The sequence below is a fragment of the Panulirus ornatus genome, chromosome 61, assembly GCF_036320965.1.
Source record: "Panulirus ornatus isolate Po-2019 chromosome 61, ASM3632096v1, whole genome shotgun sequence".
Classification (NCBI taxonomy): domain Eukaryota; kingdom Metazoa; phylum Arthropoda; class Malacostraca; order Decapoda; family Palinuridae; genus Panulirus; species Panulirus ornatus.
The window spans coordinates 509,273-533,522 of NC_092284.1; the positions used below are offsets into that span (position 1 = coordinate 509,273).

The 24,250-nt window shown below is 39.9% G+C and overlaps 1 protein-coding gene across 13 annotated transcripts in view; it reads right to left on the minus strand.

The window, feature by feature from the left end:
* The window catches only part of LOC139767380 (uncharacterized), a 136,565-nt gene that overhangs the window by 8,403 nt on the left and 103,912 nt on the right, over positions 1 to 24,250 (minus strand). For 8 of the 13 annotated variants that reach the window (XM_071696714.1, XM_071696712.1, XM_071696709.1 and 5 more), the window contains 5 exons: positions 23,829 to 23,861; positions 16,222 to 16,346; positions 15,022 to 15,187; positions 14,233 to 14,322; positions 7,858 to 7,940 (listed from right to left, as the gene is read on the minus strand). In XM_071696714.1, coding sequence (XP_071552815.1) covers positions 7,866 to 7,940; positions 14,233 to 14,322; positions 15,022 to 15,187; positions 16,222 to 16,346; positions 23,829 to 23,861 — 489 coding nt within the window. In that variant the 3' untranslated portion in view covers positions 7,858 to 7,865. Of the gene's footprint in view, positions 1 to 7,800; positions 7,941 to 14,232; positions 14,323 to 15,021; positions 15,188 to 16,221; positions 16,347 to 23,824; positions 23,862 to 24,250 lie in introns of those variants that run through there. The other 5 variants (XR_011717045.1, XM_071696706.1, XM_071696708.1 and 2 more) reach the window with 5 other exon arrangements.

Genomic DNA, 24,250 nt, shown 5'->3' on the forward strand with positions numbered 1-24,250 from the left:
AAAAGCAAGAATCATCCAAGTTCACCCCCATCACCAATATCAGTTTTAACAGAGCAATGATCACTGAAAACTAGCCACCACACTCAAAACACAAAGCCCACACACTGTCATCCCGCACCTGAGCAGAAATGTTGTCATGTCTCCCGGGCAGGAGTTCAGTAGTTAGTGTGCAGCTGCATGCTAGGGATTTCCGTTTGGTATCAAAAGATGTTTCAACCACAATACAGTATTAGTAAGAGAAAAATTGTTTGGCTAAAATACAGTAACTGTGGAACCCTAGAAGAGTTAATTACAAAAGGAAAAAACTAATAGAGTACAATCTCACTCATTCACAATGCTTAGGACCAAACCTATTGTTCTATGGTTACTTTTGTAAAATAGTAATTGTAGTCTCCTGTCTCCCCTAGTTACTGGGAGTATGTGCAAAGTAAATATGTAATTACTGTTGTTATCCTCCTAATGCATACCACTACAACTCTAATACTGTTCTGGATATGTCTAACTAATCTTTATCAACAGATTACCATAATCCATAATTTCTAAGTGAAACAATTGTGGAATCATTGTTCTTGGAGACATCAGAAACTTTGTCTACAGTGCACCATACTTCACCACTTTCTCCACAGTTAGTACCCCTTTTTATCACCTGGTTTAACCACTAATACATCCTTCTGCTATCATTTTAATCAGCATAGGATGGGGCTGAATGCTTAGGTATTATGAAACTCACAACAGTGTAACTATCTAACCATGACACAACACCAGTTTAACTTTCTGCCAAGGATTGAAGGGGGCACAATCAGGACTATTGGGCCTGGATGTGGACTATAGGGAACTGTGATTTTGGTGCATTACACATGAGAGCTAGAGACTGAGTGTGAATGAATGTGGCCTTTTTTTTCTTTTTTTCTTTTCGTCTGTTTTCCTGGCACTGACTTGCTGAAGCAGGGGGTAGACGAAAAGAAAAAAAAAAAAATAATGTGGCCTTATTTTTTCTTTTTTTTTTCTTTTTTTTCTTTTCGTCTGTTTTCCTGGCACTGACTTGCTGAAGCAGGGGGTAGCAATGCTGTTTCCTGTGGGATGGGGTAGCGACAGGTATGGATGAAGGCAAGCAAGTATGAATATGTACATGTGTATATATGTATATGTCTGTGTATGTATGTCTATATTTTGATATGTATATGTACATACACGGGTGTGTATGGGCATTTATGTGTATATATATATATATATATATATATATATATATAATTTTTGTTTCATACTATACGCCATTTCCCGCATTAGCGAGGTAACGTTAAGAACAGATGACTGAGCCTTTGAGGGCAATCCTCACTTGGCCCCCTTCTCTGTTCCTTCTTTTGGAAAATTAAAACGAGAGGGGAGGATTTCCAGCCCCCCGCTCCCTCCCCTTTCAGTCGCCTTTTACGACACGCAGGGAATAAGTGGGAAGTATTCTTTCTCCCCTATCCCCAGGGATAATATAGATTTCTTTTTTCTTTTTTTTTTTGTCGCTGTCTCCCGCGTTTGCGAGGTAGCGCAAGAAAACAGACGAAAGAAATGGCCCAACCCACCCCCATACACATGTATATACATACGTCCACACACGCAAATATACATACCTACACAGCTTTCCATGGTTTACCCCAGACGCTTCACATGCCCTGATTCAATCCACTGACAGCACGTCAACCCCGGTATACCACATCGCTCCAATTCACTCTATTCCTTGCCCTCCTTTCACCCTCCTGCATGTTCAGGCCCCGATCACACAAAATCTTTTTCACTCCATCTTTCCACCTCCAATTTGGTCTCCCACTTCTCCTCGTTCCCTCCACCTCCGACACATATATCCTCTTGGTCAATCTTTCCTCACTCATTCTCTCCATGTGCCCAAACCATTTCAAAACACCCCCTTCTGCTCTCTCAACCACGCTCTTTTTATTTCCACACATCTCTCTTATCCTTACATTACTTACTCGATCAAACCACCTCACACCACACATTGTCCTCAAACATCTCATTACCAGGTCATCCATCCTTCTGCGCACAACTCTATCCATAGCCCACGCCTCGCAACCATACAACATTGTTGGAACCACTATTCCTTCAAACATACCCATTTTTGCTTTCCGAGATAATGTTCTCGACTTCCACACATTTTTCAAGGCTCCCAGGATTTTCGCCCCCTCCCCCACCCTATGATCCACTTCCGCTTCCATGGTTCCATCCGCTGCCAGATCCACTCCCAGATATCTAAAACACTTTACTTCCTCCAGTTTTTCTCCATTCAAACTTACCTCCCAATTGACTTGACCCTCAACCCTACTGTACCTAATAACCTTGCTCTTATTCACATTTACTCTCAGCTTTCTTCTTTCACACACTTTACCAAACTCTGTCACCAGCTTCTGCAGTTTCTCACATGAATCAGCCACCAGCGCTGTATCATCAGCGAACAACAACTGACTCACTTCCCAAGCTCTCTCATCCCCAACAGACTTCATACTTGCCCCTCTTTCCAAAACTCTTGCATTTACCTCCCTAACAACCCCATCCATAAACAAATTAAACAACCATGGAGACATCACACACCCCTACCGCAAACCTACATTCACTGAGAACCAATCACTTTCCTCTCTTCCTACACGTACACATAACTTACATCCTCGATAAAAACTTTTCACTGCTTCTAACAACTTGCCTCCCACACCATATATTCTTAATACCTTCCACAGAACATCTCTATCAACTCTGTCATATGCCTTCTCCAGATCCATAAATGCTACATACAAATCCATTTGCTTTTCTAAGTATTTCTCACATACATTCTTCAAAGCAAACACCTGATCCACACATCCTCTACCACTTCTGAAACCACACTGCTCTTCCCCAATCTGATGCTCTGTACATGCCTTCACCCTCTCAATCAATACCCTCCCATATAATTTACCAGGAATACTCAACAAACTTATACCTCTGTAATTTGAGCACTCACTCTTATCCCCTTTGCCTTTGTACAATGGCACTAGGCACGCATTCCGCCAATCCTCAGGTACCTCACCATGAGTCATACATACATTAAATAACCTTACCAACCACTCAATAATACAGTCACCCCCTTTTTTAATAAATTCCACTGTAATACCATCCAAACCTGCTGCCTTGCCGGTTTTCATCTTCCGCAAAGCTTTTACTACCTCTTCTCTGTTTACCAAATCATTTTCCCTAACCCTCTCACTTTGCACACCACCTCGACCAAAACACCCTATCTCTGCCACTCTATCATCAAACATATTCAACAAACCTTCAAAATACTCACTCCATCTCCTTCTCACATCACCACTACTTGTTATCACCTCCCCATTTGCGCCCTTCAGTGAAGTTCCCATTTGCTCCCTTGTCTTACGCACTTTATTTACCTCCTTCCAGAACATCTTTTTATTCTCCCTAAAATTTAATGATACTCTCTCACCCCAACTCTCATTTGCCCTCTTTTTCACCTCTTGCACCTTTCTCTTGACCTCCTGTCTCTTTCTTTTATACATCTCCCACTCAATTGCATTTTTTCCCTGCAAAAATCGTCCAAATGCCTCTCTCTTCGCTTTCACTAATAATCTTACTTCTTCATCCCACCACTCACTACCCTTTCTAATCAACCCACCTCCCACTCTTCTCATGCCACAAGCATCTTTTGCGCAATCCATCACTGATTCCCTAAATACATCCCATTCCTCCCCCACTCCCCTTACTTCCATTGTTCTCACCTTTTTCCATTCTGTACTCAGTCTCTCCTGGTACTTCCTCACACAAGTCTCCTTCCCAAGCTCACTTACTCTCACCACCCTCTTCACTCCAACATTCACTCTTCTTTTCTGAAAACCCATACAAATCTTCACCTTAGCCTCCACAAGATAATGATCAGACATCCCTCCAGTTGCACCTCTCAGCACATTAACATCCAAAAGTCTCTCTTTCACGTGCCTGTCAATTAACACGTATTCCAATAATGCTCTCTGGCCATCTCTCCTACTTACATACGTATAATTATGTATATCTCGCTTTTTAAACCAGGTATTCCCAATCACCAGTCCTTTATCAGCACATAAATCTACAAGCTCTTCACCATTTCCATTTACAACACTGAACACCCCATGTATACCAATTATTCCCTCAACTGCCACATTACTCACCTTTGCATTCAAATCACCCATCACTATAACCCGGTCTCGTGCATCAAAACCACTAACACACTCATTCAGCTGCTCCCAAAACACTTGCCTCTCATGATCTTTCTTCTCATGCCCAGGTGCATATGCACCAATAATCACCCATCTCTCTCCATCAACTTTCAGTTTTACCCATATTAATCGAGAATTTACTTTCTTACATTCTATCACATACTCCCACAACTCCTGTTTCAGGAGTACTGCTACTCCTTCCCTTGCTCTTGTCCTCTCACTAACCCCTGACTTTACTCCCAAGACATTCCCAAACCACTCTTCCCCTTTACCCTTGAGCTTCGTTTCACTCAGAGCCAAAACATCCAGGATGTGTGGATCAGGTGTTTGCTTTGAAGAATGTATGTGAGAAATACTTAGAAAAGCAAATGGATTTGTATGTAGCATTTATGGATCTGGAGAAGGCATATGATAGAGTTGATAGAGATGCTCTGTGGAAGGTATTAAGAATATATGGTGTGGGAGGCAAGTTGTTAGAAGCAGTGAAAAGTTTTTATCGAGGATGTAAGGCATGTGTACGTGTAGGAAGAGAGGAAAGTGATTGGTTCTCAGTGAATGTAGGTTTGCGGCAGGGGTGTGTGATGTCTCCATGGTTGTTTAATTTGTTTATGGATGGGGTTGTTAGGGAGGTGAATGCAAGAGTTTTGGAAAGAGGGGCAAGTATGAAGTCTGTTGGGGATGAGAGAGCTTGGGAAGTGAGTCAGTTGTTGTTCGCTGATGATACAGCGCTGGTGGCTGATTCATGTGAGAAACTGCAGAAGCTGGTGACAGAGTTTGGTAAAGTGTGTGAAAGAAGAAAGTTAAGAGTAAATGTGAATAAGAGCAAGGTTATTAGGTACAGTAGGGTTGAGGGTCAAGTCAATTGGGAGGTAAATTTGAATGGAGAAAAACTGGAGGAAGTAAAGTGTTTTAGATATCTGGGAGTGGATCTGGCAGCGGATGGAACCATGGAAGCGGAAGTGAATCATAGGGTGGGGGAGGGGGCGAAAATCCTGGGAGCCTTGAAGAATGTGTGGAAGTCGAGAACATTATCTCGGAAAGCAAAAATGGGTATGTTTGAAGGAATAGTGGTTCCAACAATGTTGTATGGTTGCGAGGCATGGGCTATGAATAGAGTTGTGCGCAGGAGGGTGGATGTGCTGGAAATGAGATGTTTGAGGACAATGTGTAGAGTGAGGTGGTTTGATCGAGTAAGTAATGTAAGGGTAAGAGAGATGTGTGGAAATAAAAAGAGCGTGGTTGAGAGAGCAGAAGGGGGTGTTTTGAAATGGTTTGGGCACATGGAGAGAATGAGTGAGGAAAGATTGACCAAGAGGACATATGTGTCGGAGGTGGAGGGAACGAGGAGAAGTGGGAGACCAAATTGTAGGTGGAAAGATGGAGTGAAAAAGATTTTGTGTGATCGGGGCCTGAACATGCAGGAGGGTGAAAGGAGGGCAAGGAATAGAGTAAATTGGATCGATGTGGTATACCGGGGTTGACGTGCTGTCAGTGGATTGAATCAGGGCATGTGAAGCGTCTGGGGTAAACCATGGAAAGCTGTGTAGGTATGTATATTTGCGTGTGTGGACGTATGTATATACATGTGTATGGGGGGGGGGTTGGGCCATTTCTTTCGTCTGTTTCCTTGCGCTACCTCGCAAACGCGGGAGACAGCGACAAAGTATAATAATAATAATAATAATATATATATATATATACCTTGCAAACGCGGGAGACAGCGGCAAAAAAAAAAAAATATATATATATATGTGTGTGTGTGTGTATATGAGTGGATGGGCCATTCTTTGTTTGTTTCCAGGCACTACCTTGCTGATGCAGGAAACATTGATCAAATATACCAATAATAATGTGTATTTTTTATCTTTATTATACTTAGTCGCTGTCTCCCAAGTTAGTGAGGTAGTGCAAAGAAACAAATGAAAGAATGGCCCAACCCACCCACATACACATGTATATACATAAACACCTACACACGCACATATACATATCTATACATTTCAACGTATACATACATAGACATACACATACATATACATATATACACATGTACATATCCTTACTTGCTGCCTTCATCCATTTCCATTGCCACCCTACCACACATGAAAATGGCACCCCTCTCCCCCAGTGTGCACATGCAAGGTAGCACTAGGAAAAGACAACAAAGGCCACATTCGTTCACACTTAGTCTCTAGATGTCATGTTTAATGCACCGAAACCACAGCTCCCTTTCCACATCCAGGCCCCACAAAACTTTCCATGGTTTATCACAGATGCTTCACATGCACTGGTTCAATCCATTGACAGCACGTCGACCCCGGTATACCACATCATTCCAATTCACTCTATTCCTTGCACACCTTTCACCCTCCCATACGTTCAGGCCCTGATTGCTCAAAATCTTTTTCACTCCATCCTTCCACCTCTAATTTGGTCTCCCACTTCTCCTCGTTCCCTTCACCTTTGACACATATATCCTTTTTGTCAATCTTTCCTCACTCATTCTCTCCATGTGACCAAACCATTTTAAAACACCCTCTTCTGCTCTCTCAATCACACTGTTTTCAATACCACACATCTCTCTTACCCTTTCATTACTTACTTGATCAAACCACCTCACACCACATATTATCCTCAAACATCTCATTTCCAACACACCCATCCTCCTCCGCACAACCCTTTCTATAGCCCAAGCCTCACAACCATATAACATTGCTGGAACCACCATTCCTTCAAACATACCCATTTTTGCTCTTTGAGATAACGTTCTCGCCTTCCACACATTCTTCAACGCTCCCAGAACCTTCATCCCATCCCCCACCCTGTGACTCACTTTCACTTCCATGGTTCCATCTGCTGCTAAATCCACTCCCAGATTTCTAAAACACTTCACTTCCTCCAGTTTTTCTCCATTCAAACTTACCACCCAATTAACTTGTCCCTCAACCCTACTGAACCTTATAACCTTCCTCTTATTCACATTTACTCTTAACTCTCTTCTTTCACACACTTTACCAAACTAAGACATCAATTTCTGCAGTTTCTCACACAAATCAGCCACCAGCGCTGAATCATCAGCGAGCACCAACTGACTCACTTTTTGTGCCATCATTGTTATGAAACACCCTGAAGAGTATTATACTGAAATGCAAAAAAAAAAAAATGAGGATGTATATCATAAACTAAAGGCTATTCTGTGTAAATAATATATATGTAAAAAAGGCAAGTATTTGTAAAACTGAAGTTCATTCAGAATTTGAATATGAAAAATATTAGTGTTCTATTTGCAATAGCTCGGCTATATCTTAGCGCTGTACAGAAACACACAAATGTTGCCAGAGAACATATGCCAAAGAGCAACTCCATATCAGTAATGGAAGTGTTCCAAAATCTATTCCAAGATAAAAGTTTCACTGAAAACGTGCAATACTCATAAAATAAAATAGTAATTGTTAATAATAAATCTTAGACAAGTTAGTATAAAAGAAAACATCTGGTTATAGTACATCATAACAAAACCATATTATCAATCACCAAAAAGCTATGATGAAATACACACATGCTGTTATCTAACTGAATTACACAAGTCTGCCATAAGCTATGCAGGCTTGCTTGCCTGTAACATCACAGGGCCTTGGATGGGTCTATTCTTTCCTTCTCCAGAAGCTCGGGATGAACCGTGCTGGGTTCTGTCTCCAGCTGATGATAACAACCAACCCAAACATCAGGAAGTATCTCATACAAGAACATATATGTACACTTTGGGATGGATTGCCCAGAGTTGAAGATAATTAGTGCTCTTCATTTAGTTTAGTTTATTATGACATTATTGCTATACTTTCTAGATGACATAATCATATTTATGAATGAGGAATACTTAAACTTTATGACATACACATCCTTAAAGAGTTGATATTGAAAGAGTATGATGATAACTCGTTATATCCTGAAATGTTCATCAACATTTTTATTCCTTTAAACCAAAAAAATCAAATCTGTCCTCCTCCTTAAACAAAAACTGTCTTTCCTTAATATGTACTTAACTTTATAAACAACTAAGCCTGCCAAAAAAATCCTTGCTTGCCTTACTCTTCTCTTTCTCCTAAAAAGCAGAGATAAAGAAGGGAATGATTTCAAGCCCTCTGAATATTCCAGCCCTTTTCACTCATCTTTTGCAACACAATGGAGATACATGGGTAGTATTCTCTGTCCCTTGTTCTCTGGGATACTAGAGAGAACACCATCCATGTCCCATGTCTCCTGTCAAGTGACTGAAGGTGACTAAAAAAAAAGCAGAATGAAGGGCTGAAAATCTCCTATTCTCAATTCCTAAAAGGGAGACCTATTCTAAATTCCTAAATGGGAGAAGACAAGATAAAACCAAATGAAGGTTTTCCCTCAAAGACTTAGGGATCTCTTTTTGGAGCTACCTCAGCTTAGGCAGGAAGGCGCAAAGGTGGCTAGCAATTTTTTTTCCTCATACCCAAGTGCTTCTCCTGCCTTCACAAGGTTGTGTCAGGAACAAATGAACTAAGGCCTCATTTGCATATATCCACTCTCATGGTGTAACTGAATAACTAAATGTAAGCAAAACCTACCATCCACAGCCAAGCCCCATCATCTATTCCACTATTCCATTGTTTACCTTGACAGCTTCACATGAATTGGTTGAGCGCACTGACAGCAAATACCCCCATATATATATTTTGAGCGATCGGGGCCAGAACATGCAGGAGGGTGAAAGGCGTGCAAGGAATAGAGTGAATTGGAATGATGTGGTATACCGGGGTCAACTTGCTGTCAATGGATTGAACCAGGTAATGTGACGTGTCAGGGGTAAACCATGAAAAGTTTTCTGGGGCCTGGATGTGGAAAGGGAGCTGTGGTTTCGGTGCATTATACATGACAGCTAGAGATTGAGTGTGAACGAATGTGGCCTTTGTTGTCTTTTCCTAGCACTACCTCGCGCGCTTGTGGGAGAGGGGATGTCATTTCATGTGTGGCGGGGTGGTGATGGGAATGAACAAAGGCAGCAAGTATGAATTATGTACATGTGTATATATGGATATGTCTGTGTGTGTATATATATGTATACGTTGAGATGTATAGGTAAGTATATGTGCATGTGTGGATGTGTATGTATATACATGTGTATGTGGGTGGGTTGGGCCATTCTTTTGTCTGTTTCCTTGCGCTACCTCGCTAATGCGGGAGACAGTGACAAAGCATAATAAAAAATAAAAATATTCATTATACTTTGTCGCTGTCTCCCGTGTTAGCGAGGTAGTGCAAGGAAACAGACGAAAGAATGGCCCAACCCACCCACATACACGTCCACACACGCAAATATACACACCTATACATCTCAACGTATACATATATATACACACATCATTCCAATTCACTCTATTCCTTGCACGCCTTTCACCCTCCTGCATGTTCAGGCCCTGATCACTCAAAATCTTTTTCACTCCATCTTTCTACCTTCAATTTGGTCTCCCATTTCTCGTTCCCTCCACCTCTGACACATATATCCTCTTTGTCAATGTTTCCTCACTCATTCTTTCCATGTGACCAAACCATTTCAAAACACCCTCTTCTGCTCTCTCAACCACACTCTTTTTATTACCACACCTCTATCTTATCCTTTCATTACTTACTCAATCAAACCACCTCGCACCACATATTGTCCTCAAACATCTCATTTCCAGCACATCCACCCTCCTCAGCACAACTCTATCTATAGCCCACACCTCGCAACCATATAACATTGTTGGAACCACTATTCCTTCAAACATACCCATTTTTGCTTTCTAAGATAACATTCTCAACTTCCACACATTTTTCAACGCTCCCAGAACTTTTGCCCCCTCCCCCATGATTCACTTCCGCTTCCATGGTTCCATCCGCTGCCAAATCCACTCCCAGATATCTAAAACATTTCACTTCCTCCAGTTTTTCTCCATTCAAACTTACCTCCCAATTGACTTGTCCCTCAACCCTACTGTACCTAATAACCTTGCTCCTATTCACATTTACTCTCAGCTTTCTTTTTTCACACACTTTACCAAACTCAGTCACCAGCTTCTGCAGTTTCTCACATGAATCAGCCACTAGCACTGTGTCATCAGCGAACAACAACTGACTCACTTCCCAAGCTCTCTCATCCACAACAGACTGCATACTTGCCCCTCTCTCCAAACCTCTTGCATTCACCTCCCTAACAACCCCATCCATAAACAAATTAAACAACCATGGAGACATCACACATCCCTGCTGCAAACCTACATTCAATGACAAACCAATCACTTTCCTCTCTTCCTACACGTACACATGCCTTACATCCTCGATAGAAACTTTTCACTGCTTCTAACAACTTCCCACCTACACCATATATTTCTAATACCTTCAAAAGAGCATCTCTATCAACTTTATCATATGCCTTCTCCAGATACATAAATGCCACATACAAATCCATTTGCTTTTCCAAGTATTTCTCACATATATTTTTCAAAGCAAACACCTGGTCCACACACCCTCTACCATTTCTGAAACCACACTGCTCTTCCCTAATCTGATGCTCTGTGCATGCCTTCACCCTCTCAATCAATACCCTCCCATATAATTTCCCAGGAATACTCAACAAACTTATACCTCTGTAATTTGAGCACTCACTTTTATCCCCTTTGCCTTTGTACAATGGAACTATGCAAGCATTCCACCAGTCCTCAGGCACCTCACCATGAGTCATACATACATTAAATAACCTTACCAACCAGTCAACAATACAGTCACCTCCTTTTTTAATAAATTCCACTGCAATACCATCCAAACCCGCTGCCTTGCCGGCTTTCATCTTCTGCAATATATATATAAATATATATTATTCATTTATATCTATTATACCTGATTGCCATTTCCCATGTCAGCAGGGTAGTGCCAGGAAACAGACAAAGAATGACCCACCCACTCATCTACACATATATATATACATAAACGCTCATACAAGCATATATACATGCATATAAATATCAACATATACATACACAGACATATACATATATACACATGTACTTATCTATACTTGCTTGCCTTCATCCATTATTGTCATTACCCCGTTTCACAGGAAACAGCATTGCTACCCCTCTGCTTTAGCAAGATAGAGCCAGAAAAACAGACAAAAACTGTCACATTCGTGGATGGGCCATTCTTCATCTGTTTCCTGGCACAACCTCACTGATGCAAGAAAACAGCTATTAGGGATAATACTACTACTACTACTACTATCAATAATAATAATAATAATAATAATAATAATTAAGTTTGAATGGAGAAAAACTGGAGGAAGTAAAGTGTTTTAGATATCTGGGAGTGGATCTGGCAGCGGATGGAACCATGGAAGCGGAAGTGAATCATAGGGTGGGGGAGGGGGCGAAAATCCTGGGAGCATTGTAGAATGTGTGGAAGTTGAGAATGTTATCTTAGAAAGCAAAAATGGGTATGTTTGAAGGAATAGTGGTTCCAACAATGTTGTATGGTTGCGAGGCATGGGCTATGGATAGAGTTGTGCGCAGGAGGGTGGATGTGCTGAAAATGAGATGTTTGAGGACAATGTGTTGTGTTAGGTGGTTTGATCGAGTAAGTAATGTAAGGGTAAGAGAGATGTGTGGAAATAAAAAGAGCGTGGTTGAGAGAGCAGAAGTGGGTGTTTTGAAATGGTTTGGGCACATGGAGAGAATGAGTGAGGAAAGATTGACCAAGAGGATATATGTGTCGGAGGTGGAGGGAACGAGGAGAAGTGGGAGACCAAACTGGAGGTGGAAAGATGGAGTGAAAAAGATTTTGAGTGATCGGGGCCTGAACATGCAGGAGGGTGAAAGGCGGGCAAGGAATAGAGTGAATTGGATCGATGTGGTATACTGGGGTTGACGTGCTGTCAGTGGACTGAATCAGGGCATGTGAAGCGTCTGGGGTAAACCATGGAAAGTTGTGTGGGGCCTGGATGTGGAAAGGGAGCTGTGGTTTCGGGCATTATTGCATGACAGCTGGAGACTGAGTGTGAACGAATGGGGTCTTTGTTATCTTTTCCTAGCACTACCTCGCACACATGAGGGGAGAGGGGGATGGTATTCCATGTGTGGCAAGGTGGCGATGGGAATGAATAAAGGCAGACAGTGTGAATTGTGTGCATGGGTATATATGTATGTGTCTGTGTGTGTATATATATGTGTACATTGAGATGTATAGGTATATATATTTGCGTGTGTGGACGTGTGTGTATATACATGTGTATGGGGGTGGGTTGGGCCATTTCTTTCTTCTGTTTCCTTACGCTACCTCGCAAATGCGGGAGACAGCGACAAAGCAAAATAAATATAAATAAATAAATAATAATAATAATATTTTTTTTTTTATTATACTTTGTAATAATAATATATCTATCTTAAATACATCCCACTCCTCTTACATAATTTGCTCTTACCTTTTGCCATTCTACACTCAATCTCTCTTGGTACTTCCTAACACAAGTCTCCTTTCCAAGTTCACTTACTCTCACCACTCTTCTACCCAACAGTCTCTCTTCTTTTTTCAAAAACCTCTACAAATCTTCACCCTTGCCTCCACAAGATAGTGATCAGACATCCCTCCAGCTGACCTTCAGGACATTAACATCCAGTCTCTCTTTTACAAGCCTATCAATTAACACATAATCCAATAATGCCCTTTGACCATCTCTCCTACTCACATACGTTTACTTATGAATTCATCTACATCTGTCAAATGTAACTTACCCATCAGGAAGTTGAAGCTTTCTGCATCCACAATACTCTCTATCTTATCAACCTAACTATGCAGTTTGTATTCTCTTTTTTCTTCTACTACATAGGAGATAGGTTCAAGCAGAATCTCCTATATGAAGCAAAGTTTCTGCATACCCTGGCAGTTCATCCACTGAAACATTTCTCTCACCCATGTTGTTACTCCCTCTTTGTTATATCCTCCTAATCAACTTTTACTTTTTAACAGGATGTCCAAGGATCAATTGCATGAGGGCAAGAGCTTTTTTTGGTTCTTGAAGTGATTTATGGATTCCTTAATTGCTGAAACTAACAAGTTCCATTATTTCCTTCAGCTAGAGTGTCAAACTTCCACGTTCATGCTACTGGTTTACATAAGGTGTCGGTCAGTCTGAGACATTAGCATGAGTGACCACCTCCATGCAAAGATGTTTCCTTTCAAGTGAGGTTTTACAAAGTTCAGACCTCAACATGACAGGTGACCAATTTTGAGCATAAAAGAGCCAATAACATATTGACAACTCTACCATTCTATAGGTCTGAACATCATTCCTCAGAATGGTAAATGAGTGTTATAGTGTGATCCCATCTCCTTTCACTATCAAAAGCAGTAATTCAAAATTCTGAAATAAAAAACTACAAATATTTGTATTATAATACTTTGCTTACTATAAGAAGCAACATAACTGTGGAAAAGGTGACAAACTGAATGAAAAAAGGAGCTCTTAATCCTGAACAAATTATCCAGCTGCAAAGAAGAAAGATAACATCATGATCATAGCACCTCTGGGTATGGATGAACGTACCAGGATTACAAACACTGTTGGTATTCTGCTACGACTCTTCCTTTGAAAAAAGTTAATAACCTACAAGTACATAAAAGTGAATTATGTCTAAATTACAGAATTCACTATACAGCTGTCTCTAAACGTGCTTTACAACAACAACAAAAAATGTTGAAACAGCTCAAGTAATATATAAAACTTCAGAGTCTATTCTTAGAATCAAGAACCATCAAATTATTGCTGAAATCTCGTTTCAGGAGTTCCACAAAGGGGAAAGGTATGAAAATTGCCCTTGTCACCAACACTATGAATGGCAACATTTGCATCCTCTGCTTCTTCCCCCCCATGAGTCTCACCAACCCAATTTCCTTTAGTTACTCTTAGCCACATGCTTCTGCGACCACTCACCAGACTTCTACGTTGTTCTTCATGCTCAAGGATTTCCTGTTGCTGATTGCTATCGAACTTCACTACAGCACATAGAACTTTGCTTAATGTCTGTTGACAGAGAAAATATCTGATTACGGTTAATACTCACAAACATCTCTAAGTGTCTTCAATTTATAATTCAAGATCACTAACAATAAAAGTGTTTATAACAATAATTGATATGTCATCAGACAGCATATCAATTACACTGTCTCTTATACGTAGACCATGATATGACATGGTCTTCAAGGCCTATCTTCATACATGCGCCCAAACTAGCACTTATCACAATGCTCATGGCTACATCCATTCCATTCATGCTCACTTTCCCTACCTCTGCAACTATTCAGTCAATCTCTAATACAACAACTGATTGCACATATTATGTATGAACAATTAAATCCATACAGTTACACAGATGGGCCAACTGACTGTTGAGTCTGTACTGCATCCTAATCACTAGTAGGTAAATTTTAGCAGTTACTGGTCACAAATGCAGAACATTCCCAATTATAAGACATTGCAGCATTATCTATCACTGCAATACTTTCACCGAAAAACACACATCTCCCACTAATAATTCCTATATTTTCATCATGTATGCTATCTCATATACAATGGTATGAAGTTTTCATCTAAGTTTTGTCTATCATATAGCAACAAGAAAAGGAAAATCAATCCTACTTTTAAGTTAATCATATATTAGCAGTTTTTTGAAGTGCCAGAAACCACAACTCGGTCTCAGAATACAAGCTACATTGGACTCACCTGTGTTTCTTTGCCTAGCATATACTGGTAGAGGACATTCTTGAGATACTCAAATTCTGCTGCTTCCTCTAAGGGCATTCCTAATCTTACACCACTACCACCACCCCCACTACCTCTCGTTCTCCGCTTCAGCTCCAATAGGGCTTTCAGCTCCCCAACCTCCTTTCTGAAACATCAAAATTTGAAATATGAATAGGAAATACCTCTACAAAATCTACTGTCTCCATCCCAAAACATTGCAGAAAATAGTTATTTGAAATAAACAATTATTACTGTATTCTATTTCCACGGCTCATATAAAATAACCTCTCCAATGTTGAATCTCCAAAACCTTTTGATGCAATCACTGCTAAACCACTTATATCTCTCCCTTTTCACAAGAGGTACTCCTCTCTGTCCTTACTGTCTCGAAGCACTAAAATCTCTCAACAAATGAAAATCACAGGACATTCACTCACATTAACATCTCTCCCACAACTACCCTTGTACACTGTCCAGTCTGTCTCTATTCATAAAAAAAATCACAATGTTATAATAGCAGCTAAACCGCTCATGCTTACAAGTGCATTTTACAAAGACTCCCACAACCTGTTCTTCCAGTCTCTATGTTGCAACTTAAGTGTATCTGATCAGTATTCATGGCTCTTGTGTCAACTCCACATATAAAAATCACATCATCCACCTATTTCAAAAACCACAATAGCCACCTTCTCCCAACATACTCCAAGGAAACTACTTAAACACTCTTTACAGCCATAACTCTTTACTATTACACTATGAAATTCCTCTACTGTAGCTTTTCTCCAAATACCAGTCCTTAACTAAAAAATTATTACCATACAATCATTATCCTCAACCCACACAACCTAGCAGCAAACAAAATCATACCTAAAGCTATGTTTGATCCATCCTATCTTTGCATTACCAGAATATTACTATGTAGGATTTGAAAAAAGGAGGGTTCTCTTCCCGATCTCCCTTGATAATTGGCTTTCTCTGTAAGAGGAAACTTTTCACACGTTCCGTACATGTTTTCTCATCATAAGTACTTCCACGGCAACAAGGACCTACCAAATCACTACCTTACACCAGACTATTATTCATCAGGCAACAAGGACCTACCAAATCACTACCTTACACCAGACTATATTCATTTTAATATCATCCATTCTTCCCCATACAATCATTATCATTACTCACCCATGGTTCGACTTAACCTCCTCAAGCTCCCTACGCTGAGCAGCAACTTGTTTCTTGAGGAGTTCTACAGACTCAGTGCCACTTCGGAAGGCTGCCGCGGCAACTTGAGTCAGTCGTTCCAATTCCTGCTGGTCACATTATAAAGCATGAACAAAATATGCAATAAATTCCTCAAACTAACATTATTCATACAAACAAAACAATCATGTGAATGAAGTATGTTTACCCATGTTCCTCCTATTCATGTGATCAAAAAGGCTAGTGTACTTTCCTAACTCTGTAATACTTTGTACAGCACATCACTTATAATAATACAAAAGGCTACAATGCAAGTCTCAAATCTATATCTATACATGGCTTCATGCACTTTTTTCTCTTTTTTTTACTGGATGCAAAGATAATGAGATAAACATGAATCTGGGAGAACATTTACAACAAAAATGAAGGACCAAGCTCAAAGCTGACCATACCATGAGGGTGCCTACATCATTGACCATGTGGTATTACCCAGATTCTTATTCTTTTTTTTTTTTTTTCCCAAAAGAAGGAACAGAGGGGGGCCAGGTGAGGATATTCCACAAAGGCCCAGTCCTCTGTTCTTAACGCTACCTCGCTAACGCGGGAAATGGCGAATAGTTTAAAAGAAAAGAAAAGATGAAACAGACATTAAGTTTTTCATAGGTCTGTAACTGGCTTGCATAATAAACTTAAATTATCAATTACCATACTAGCCCAAAGCACTATAATCTGCTTAAACAGACCAAAGTCAGCAATGATGTGACTGACATCAGTAACTAAGTCAGGTGTACACTCTGAACATGTCTGAAAAACACCCTCTTACATACACTAACTGCTGTTTCTCTTAATCATGAAACCCTATTCCTAAGTATCATTCTCACATGACACAAATTCACACAGTTCACAAATTTAAGGACCATTCTACCATTATCAACTCAAACACAAGCTTCCACAAGCAAACACAGATTCTAAACTAACAGTAATGTCAGAGCTTTGTTTGGCATTAAATATTTTCCACAAATTGCCTGATAAAAACTATCTATTTCTTATCATACTTTGTCACTGTCTCCCGTATTAGCGAGGTAGTGCAAGGAAACAGACGAACGAATGGCCCAACCCACCCACCTACACATGTATATACATACACGCCCACACACGCACATGTACATACTTATACATTTTAACGTATACATACATATACATACACAAACATATACATAAATACACAAGTGCATATTCATACTTGCTATCTTTATCCATTCCAATTGCCACCCCACCACACATGAAATGGCACCCCTTCCCCCTATGCACGTGTGAGGTAACACTAGGAAAAGACAACAAAGGCCACATTCTTTCACACTCAGTCTCCAGCTGTCATGTGTAATGTACCAAAACCACAGCTCCCTTTCCACATCCAGGCCCCACAAAACTTTCCATGGTTTACCCCAAACGCTTCACATGCCCTGGTTCAAGCCACTGATAGCACATCGACCCCAGACACCACACCGTTCCAATTCACTCTACTGTTCAGACCCTGATTGTTCAAAACCTTTTTCACTCCATCCTTCCACCTCCAATTTGGTCTTTCAATTCTCCTCGTTCCCTCTATCTCTGAAACATATATCCTCTTTGTCAATCTATCCTCACTCATTCTCTCCATGTGACCAAACCATTTCAATACACCCTCTTCTGCTCTCTCAACCACACTCTTTATATTACCACACATCTCTCTTACCCTTTCATTACTTACTCAATCAAACCACCTCACACCACATACTGTCCTCAAACATCTCATTTCCAACACATCCACCCTCCTCCGCACAACCCTATCTATAGCCCACGCCTCGCAACCATGTAACATTGTTGGAACCATTATTCTTTTAAACATACCCATTTTTGCTCTCCTTGATAACACTCTCGCCTTCCACACATTCTTCAATGCTCCCAGAACCTTTGCCCCCTCCCCCACACTGTGACTCACTTCCACTTCCATGATTCCATCCACTGCCAAATCCACTCCCAGATATCTAAAACACTTCACTTCCTCCAGTTTTTCTCCATTTACTTCCCAATTAACTTCTCCCTTAACCCTACTGAACCTAATAAACCTTGCTCTTATTCACATTTACTCTCAACTTTCTTCTTTCACACACTTTACCAAATTCAATCACCAGCTTCTGCAGTTTCTTACCCAAATCAGCCACCAGTGCTATATCATCAGCGAACAACAACTGACTCACTTCCCAAGCCCTCTCATTCACAACAGACTGCTTACTTGCCCCTCTTTCCCAAACTCTTAAACTCTTGCATTTACCTCCCTAACAACCCCATCCATAAACAAATTAAATAACCATGGAGACATCACACACCCCTGCCACAAACCAGCATTCACTAGGAACCAATCACTTTCCTCTCTTCCTACTCGTACACATGCCTTACATCCTCAATAAAAACTTTTCACTGCTTCTTGCAACTTACCTCCCACACCATATAATCTTAATACCTTTCACACAGCATCTCTATCAACTCTATCATATACCTTCTCCAGATCCATAAATGCTACATATGAATCCCTTTGTTTTTCTAAGTATTTCTCACATACATTCTTCAAAGCAAACACTTGATCCACACATCCTCCACCACTTGTGAAATAATTTACTATATTTGACAAAGATTTATCTGTCATTCTGAAATATAGCAATCCCCAACTATCAATAGTCTGGCAGATGCTGCCAAGTGTTTTTTTTTGTCATGCCAGCTATATTTCTTAGATTACACTGTCATGTGTCCAACACAAGTACCAGGATAAGACATTGCTCTCACTCTTCCTCTTTCATACACAAAAATGAAAGTAACTTCTGTCATTTTAACTTTTCATAAGCTGACAGAATAATAACAAAATAAAAATGGTAATGAAAATTTCATTTCATGTCTCCAATGTGTGAGGAAGAAACTGTCAAGTCCTTACTGGAGCAAAAACTTACACTTCATACATCAAAATGTTTCTTAGAAGATAAAAGCACCTTACTTTCCTTTCTCAAAATAACAATGCAAATTATCAAATGATTCATTACTGTCAGTCAGCCATGGATTAATTACTCATATCAAACTTTATATATAGTAATTACATGTAGTTATTCAAGGTTACATTCCTCACTACTTCATCACACTAACACATCGATACTAAAATTGCTTAAACTAAAGGGCGAAAGGTGTTATGTTTATCTGTATAACCCCATAATATAATAACAGCAGAGTGCCATTATACAAAGGCAAAGGGGATAAAAGTGAGTGCTCAAATTACAGAGGTATAAGTTTGTTGAATATTCCTGGGAAATTATCTGGGAGGGTATTGACTGAGAGGATGAAGGCATGTACAGAGCATCAGACTGGGGAAGAGCAGTGTGATTTCAGAAGTGGTAGAGGATGTGTGGATCAGGTGTTTGCTTTGAAGAATGCATGTGAGAAATACTTAGAAAAGCAAATGGATTTGTATGTAGCATTTATGGATCTGGAGAAGGTATATGATTGAGTTGATAGAGATGCTCTGTGGAAGGTATTAAGAATATATGGTGTGAGAGGCAAGTTGTTAGAAGCAGTGAAAAGTTTTTACCGAGGATGTAAGGCATGTGTACAAGTAGGAAGAGAGGAAAGTGATTGGTTCTCAGTGAATGTTGGTTTGTGGCAGGGGTGTGTGATGTCTCCATGGTTGTTTAATTTGTTTATGGATGGGGTTGTTAGGGAGGTGCATGCAAGAACTTTGGAAAGAGGGGCAAGTATGCAGTCTGTTGTGGATGAGAGAGCTTGGGAAGTGAGTCAGTTGTTGTTCACTGATGATACAGCGCTGGTGGCTGATTCGGGTGAGAAACTGCAGAAGCTGGTGACTGAGTTTGGTAAAGTGTGTGAGAGAAGAAAGTTGAGAGTAAATGTGAATAAGAGCAAGGTTATTAGGTACAGTAGGGTTGAGGGACAAGTCAATTGGGAGGTAAGTTTGAATGGAGAAAAACTGGAGGAAGTGATGTGTTTTAGATGTCTGGGAGTGGATTTGGCAGTGGATGGAACCATGGAAGTGGAAGTGAATCATACGGTGGGGGAAGGGGCGAAAGTTCTGGGAGCATTGAAAAATGTGTAAAAGTCGAGAACGTTATCTTGGAAAGCAAAAATGGGTATTTTTGAAGGAACAGTGGTTCCTACAATGTTATATGGTTGTGAGGCGTGGGATATAGATAGAGTTGTGGGAGGAGGGTGGATGTGCTGGAAATGAGATGTTTGAGGATATTATGCAGTGTGAGGTGGTTTGATCAAGTAAGTAATGAAAGGGTAAGAGAGATGTGTGGTAATAAAAAGAGTGTGGTTGAGAGAGCAGAAGAGGGTGTTTTGAAATGGTTTGGTCACATGGAGAGAATGAGTGAGGAAAGATTGACAAAGAGGATAAATGCATCAGAAGTGGAGGGAATGAGGAGAACTGGGAGACCAAATTGGAGGTGGAAAGATGGAGTGAAAAAGATTTTGAGCGATCGGGGCCTGAACATGCAGGAGGGTGAAAGGCGTGCAAGGAATAGAGTGAATTGGAACGATGTGGTATACCGGGGTTGACGTACTCTCAATGGATTGAACCAGGGCATGTGAAGCGTCTGGGGTAAACCATGGAAAGTTCTGTGGGGCCTGGATGTGGAAAGGGAGCTGTGGTTTCGGTGCATTATACATGACAGCTTGAGACTGAGTGTGAACAAATGTGGCCTTTGTTGTCTTTTCCTAGTACTACCTCGTCCAAATGTGGGGGGAGGGGGTTGTCATTTCATGTGTGGCAGGGTGGTGATGAGAATGAATAAGGGCAGAATAGTATGAATTAGGTACATGTGTATATAAGTATATGTCTGTGTGTGTGTATATATATGTATACGGTGAGATGTATAGGTATGTATATGTGCATGTGTGGACGTGTATGTATATACATGTGTATGTGGGTGAGTTGGGCCATTTTTTCATCTGTTTCCTTGAGCTACCTCGCTAACGCGGGAGACAGTGACAAAGTATAATAAAAAATAAATAAATAAATAGAGTCAGCATGTAAATTTCAATACACTTCAAATGATGCAAATCTAAAAAGAAGAAACCCAACAATGTGACCTTTTGTTGAAAGAAAGAGGCAGAATCACAGCAAAACAGTCACAAAGATAGCACCCTGAGAGGCTACGTGCACTCTAAACAGCCTGCAGATATATGCAGTACAGTGCATAGCAATGGCATTACTGTATGCTCTGTTACAGTGCTGCTGGTCTTTCTTTCTGTTTCATCACTGCTAAACAACGGGGTTAGTTTCTACATACACATATCAAACTCATCTTTACTTCCTATGTTCATATTCCTTCCCTTGCTCTCTCTTTTCTCATTATATACTACTAAAAAAACTGAGAACTCCAGCAAGCCTATGGCCCTACTTCCTAGCATCCTGGGGCAAGATGAATTTCTCATTTTCAATCAATGGATGAGAGGTTGCTGCCTTGCTATCAAACTTCCACCTGTTGATCACCATCTAACTCACTAGTGCTTCTAAAATCCTACTTATTTCTGAGACTAGATTGTCTAATGATAGTTTCATTTATCCTTTTCAAATCCCTAACCGCAACTTCACTCATGATTCTGCTTACTGCAACACCAAAACAACTATTACATGCCTCATGGACACTGAGTCTCTCCAAACACTGATGTCATAAGACATAAACTTTGACTCCAATCTACCACAATTCTTTCTGTTTCACCTGTCTCCTAACCATAAACTTTACCTTTCTTTATTTTTCATACTTGACTGCTGTTTCCCACATTAGTAAAATAGCACCAGGAACCCGCTCACATCCATTCTCTAGCTCTCATGTGTAATGTACCAAAACCAAAGCTTCCTATCCACAACCAGGCCCTACAAACCTTTCCATGATTTAACCCAAAGGCTTTAAATGTCCTGGTTCAGTCCTATGACAGCACTCTATCTCATGAATGCCTTTCATCCTCCTGCATGTTCAGGCCCTGATCACTCAAAATCTTTTACACTTCATCCTTCCATCTCCAAACTGGTCTTTCCATAACATCCTCTACTTTACTTTCAAAATACACCATTGAGAATGGCAAAAATCATCCCAAACATGTTATGGTAGGGGTCACTGAAGCTCTCACATTTTTCACTCTTAATGACTGGAGCACATCATAAGCTATCATTCCCAAATTCCATGCCTTTAAAACTAACTTTTCAAACATTTCTAAATAATTTTTCAACCCTAATCCTTCACAGTACAACAATACAACTTTGCTCCCAATTATCTCATATGAACACAGATGAATATTTCCCTTAAAACTACAAAACATTTTCCTTAGAAACAAACTGGTACAGCAACACCATTATTAGATTACCTCTCAGTGTTGAAGTATAGCAGTTTTTCTAACTGCCTCTTGAAATAATATATAGTCATTTCCCACACCATAAGACTCAGACAAGTGATGCAGTGAAACATCCTTATCAAATTTCTGGAATATCTGTACTCTATTCATCATGGTAAATGCAATATGCTTCCTCTTTACATTTAGCAATCACTTGCATGCTTTTTGGAAGTCATTACAGGGGCAGTATTTACGAAAATATGACACATGATTCATGAATAAAGCTTTACCCCCCACACATTTAAACAGTGAGAATCATAGCAACTACCTTGTCAGGGCAAGTTAAAAAAAAGCAGGCAACCCTAGAAATGCACGATCCAAGTTGGTTACAATTTTGAACATGCCATTTATGTATCATCAGTAATTACATTTCCATCTACATGGATTGGATCAAGTGCACAAAAACATGCACCTTTTATGGAAATAAACTTTATGGAAGTGGCATCCCTATGTCCAGTCCTACATGATGGTAACTGGTAAACAAATCCAATTCCTTGGTGTGCACCTGCCACCCTACTAGATGTATCCATTAATTAAATATTCTAGAAAAAAATTACATGAAAGAAAAAGGAAACTAACATCATTACTATCTAAAATACTAATATCTGAGGGTCTGAGGGTTAATAGTCCCAAGCCAAACTACTAAGTCTACAAACAGGGCACAACAGAAAAACAGATCCATAACCAGTAAAGGATACATTGGTACTGTCTGTTTAAACTAGAGCAATTTTGGCTGTCACATATGTTAAGGAACGCATAAAAAGCATACCAGAGATTGAAATTGGAGGAGCATTAATAACAAGAAAAAAATCAGTAATATGAATAACTTCTTTTCTGTAAATACAGCCCAGTGATTTAAGTATGACTGATCATCATCCATGTACAACAGTGAATGTAAAGAAGACTACACAGAAATCATGAAAAAATCTTCAACAATAGGCTGAGGCTTTTGTTTATTCTTCTTTTTAAATATTAGGGATCCAACTTAATCTTGCTTTCTAACAACACCTGACTTAGTCCCATGTCCACAGTTGATCTTGGTCTTCCACAAACCATGTCATTCAACCTATCTTTGAATGGAAGACTATCATAATTTTGACAGGGAACATAAATACTGTATATGATTATATGAAGAACAGTGTTATTAGGATACATACCTGGGGATTCTCGGGTGACTCAGCAACAGGATTCTAGAAGATCAAAACCAAAAATATGGGTAAGGGTAACACAAGAAAAATATAGCACTCATTAGGTTGACAGAATGAACAGCAAAACACCGAGAACTTGTTATCAAAATTCATTACAACATATAAAAAAACTCATAGCAAAAATCAAAATATTAGCATATCAAACAAATGTAGTAGTAATGAGCATATGTCATAAGGCTGATGATAACAATGTACTGGATAATACTAATAACGATAAAAAAAGGTTCTGTTAAGAAGACTTTATCATATATCATAACCACATGTGAGCTATAAGGACTGTAATTCTTCATTGAACTTGGAGAGACTGAACTGGACAATCAGTAGAACAGAAGCAAAAAATGTACACATGACTAACTGTGAAAGGAGAAAAA